At 55.4% G+C, this 2,170-nt stretch overlaps 1 protein-coding gene and 1 long non-coding RNA gene across 8 annotated transcripts in view; one reads left to right on the forward strand and one right to left on the reverse strand.

The window, feature by feature from the left end:
• Positions 1 to 503, forward strand: part of LOC106527357 (uncharacterized) — a 1,212-nt gene extending 709 nt beyond the window's left edge. The window contains exon 2 of the long non-coding RNA XR_001311380.1: positions 14 to 503. This is a non-coding gene — a long non-coding RNA (uncharacterized LOC106527357). The remainder of the gene's footprint in view (positions 1 to 13) is intronic.
• Positions 98 to 2,170, reverse strand: part of tmem116 (transmembrane protein 116) — a 14,541-nt gene continuing 12,468 nt past the window's right edge. For 6 of the 7 annotated variants that reach the window (XM_014022204.1, XM_014022201.1, XM_014022203.1 and 3 more), the window contains 5 exons: positions 1,980 to 2,063; positions 1,768 to 1,900; positions 1,549 to 1,693; positions 1,385 to 1,464; positions 607 to 1,013 (listed from right to left, as the gene is read on the reverse strand). In XM_014022204.1, coding sequence (XP_013877658.1) covers positions 843 to 1,013; positions 1,385 to 1,464; positions 1,549 to 1,693; positions 1,768 to 1,900; positions 1,980 to 2,063 — 613 coding nt within the window. In that variant the 3' untranslated portion in view covers positions 607 to 842. Of the gene's footprint in view, positions 1,014 to 1,384; positions 1,465 to 1,548; positions 1,694 to 1,767; positions 1,901 to 1,979; positions 2,064 to 2,170 lie in introns of all 7 variants that reach the window. The other variant, XM_014022205.1, reaches the window with a different exon arrangement.

The raw sequence follows: 2,170 nt of genomic DNA on the forward strand, positions 1-2,170 counted from the left end.
GGACCAGGTCCAGGTCCAGTGTAGACCTGCAGGACCAGGTCCAGGTCTAAAACTGAACAATTATTAAAGGTCCAGTGTAGACCTGCAGGACCAGGTCCAGGTCCAGTGTAGGCCTGCGGGACCAGGTCCAGGTCCAGTGTAGGCCTGCGGGACCAGGTCCAAGTCCAGTGCAGGCCTGCGGGACCAGGTCCAGGTCTAAAACTGAACCATTATTAAAGGTCCGGTGTAGACCTGCAGGACCAGGTCCAGGTCCAGTGTAGACCTGCAGGACCAGGTCCAGGTCCAGTGTAGACCTGCGGGACCAGGTCCAGGTCCAGTGTAGACCTGCGGGACCAGGTCCAGGTCCAGTGTAGACCTGCGGGACCAGGTCCAGGTCTGTAAAGAAACCCAGAACTGATGACGTCTCCTGAAACTAACAGCTGGAAGTTTTAAGACTTCTCAGATCCTGTTTTCTTTGTGGACCTGAACGCCCCCTCAGTCTTCCTCTTCCTGTTTTCTGGTCCTGGTGGTCCAGGATCAGATCTGGATCTGAACACGGTGGTTTTCTTCCAGCTGAAAGTGAAAGTTTGTTTCTAAAAAAAACCTCAAAACTTCCCCGTCGCTCAGTCTTAGTCCTTCAGTTCTGAGCCGGTCCTTCAGTTCTGAGCCGGTCCTTCAGTTCTGAGCCGGTCCTTCAGTTCTGAGCCGGTCCTTCAGTTCTGAGCCGGTCCTTCAGTTCTGAGCCGGTCCTTCAGTTCTGAGCCGGTCCTTCAGTTCTGAGCCGGTCCTTCAGTTCTGAGCCGGTCCTTCAGTTCTGAGCCGGTCCTTCAGTTCTGAGCCGGTCCTTCAGTTCTGAGCCGGTCTCAGCTCATGGTCCTCATGGTCCGGTAGATCCTGTTCTGTGGGATCTGCAGCAGAGGACTCCGGGAGTCCACTTCTCGAGACAAAACGGTCAGACCGGCTCTGCGCAGGTGGACCCGGGTCCAGCCGTAGACCAGACAGTTGAAGAAGCCCTGAGAGGCCGAGGTGAGAGCCTGGGGACAGAGAGGGACCACCTGAGACCAGGTCCTGGTTCTGATGGGTCTAAAGAGGGTTTTTGTTTCTCCTCCTTTATTCAAACTGAAACATTTTATAATTAAAACTTTAAATTCTCTCAGAACAGGTTAAAAACTTAAAGTAAATAAAAAGAAGGCGGGGCCTCTGCAGTCACTCAGTGGGAGGTTCCTGGAGAGTGGGCGGAGCTTGTAAATGATTGGTTGGATGAACGGCGGGCAGCTGGGGGCATATAACAGGTCGACTGGGTCACAGGTGTTTTACTGATGACAGAACTTCAATCCAACCAATTACTGTTCAACAAACTCCGCCCAAACAGCCAGGCTCCGCCCCCTGCATACAGCAGACTCACCTGAGCGATGTAAAGGACCACCCCCGCTCTGCCGTGACCCGCTGTGGGCTTGGCCACCCTCAGGAAGGCCAGCGACACCGCTGGAACAAACAGAACCACACAGAGTCAGGAGTCTGACACCAGGACCGGACCTGAGCATCAAGCCCCGCCCCCCCAGGACTCACCTGGACCCCAGCAGAGGACAAAGATCAGAGGGTACAGGACCATCCTCCGGTCCAGCAGGTGGAAGGAGGCCCGCTGCTCGGTGCCCAGGTAACCGCTGGAGGTCACAACACGCCTGTAGATCCGCCGGGCTTTCACCACCAGAACCTGGAGCAGGACGGGCAAAAGTTTTAGGCCAGGAGCCTCACCTGTCACGTCCCACCTGTTCACCTGCAGCTCACCGTGATGCTGAGCAGCGTGAGCACGAAGGTGACCAGGAAGACCAGGATCTGGTAGTTGTGCAGCAGGCGGCAGGTGGAGCTCAGCTGCTGCGCTGAGGTCAGGTACAACGCACCTGTGTGCATCAGCAGACACCTGTGGGGGCGGAGCCAGGGTCACAACACACCAAGGATGTTTTCACAGGACATCATGTTCAGCTCAGGTGTGGCCTCACCTGTACGGCTCAGTCAGGTTGGCCTGACAGTAACTCAGGTTACCCTGGATGAATACAGGTGTCATCAGCAGCACAGGTAACACACTGAAACACAAGGATGACATCATTCTCACCTGTCACTGCAGGGAGCACACACACCTGTACAGGTGTGTGTGTATGTGTGTGTGTGGTCACCTGTACAGGTGTGTGTG

The sequence above is a fragment of the Austrofundulus limnaeus genome, unplaced genomic scaffold, assembly GCF_001266775.1.
Source record: "Austrofundulus limnaeus strain Quisiro unplaced genomic scaffold, Austrofundulus_limnaeus-1.0 Scaffold320, whole genome shotgun sequence".
Classification (NCBI taxonomy): domain Eukaryota; kingdom Metazoa; phylum Chordata; class Actinopteri; order Cyprinodontiformes; family Rivulidae; genus Austrofundulus; species Austrofundulus limnaeus.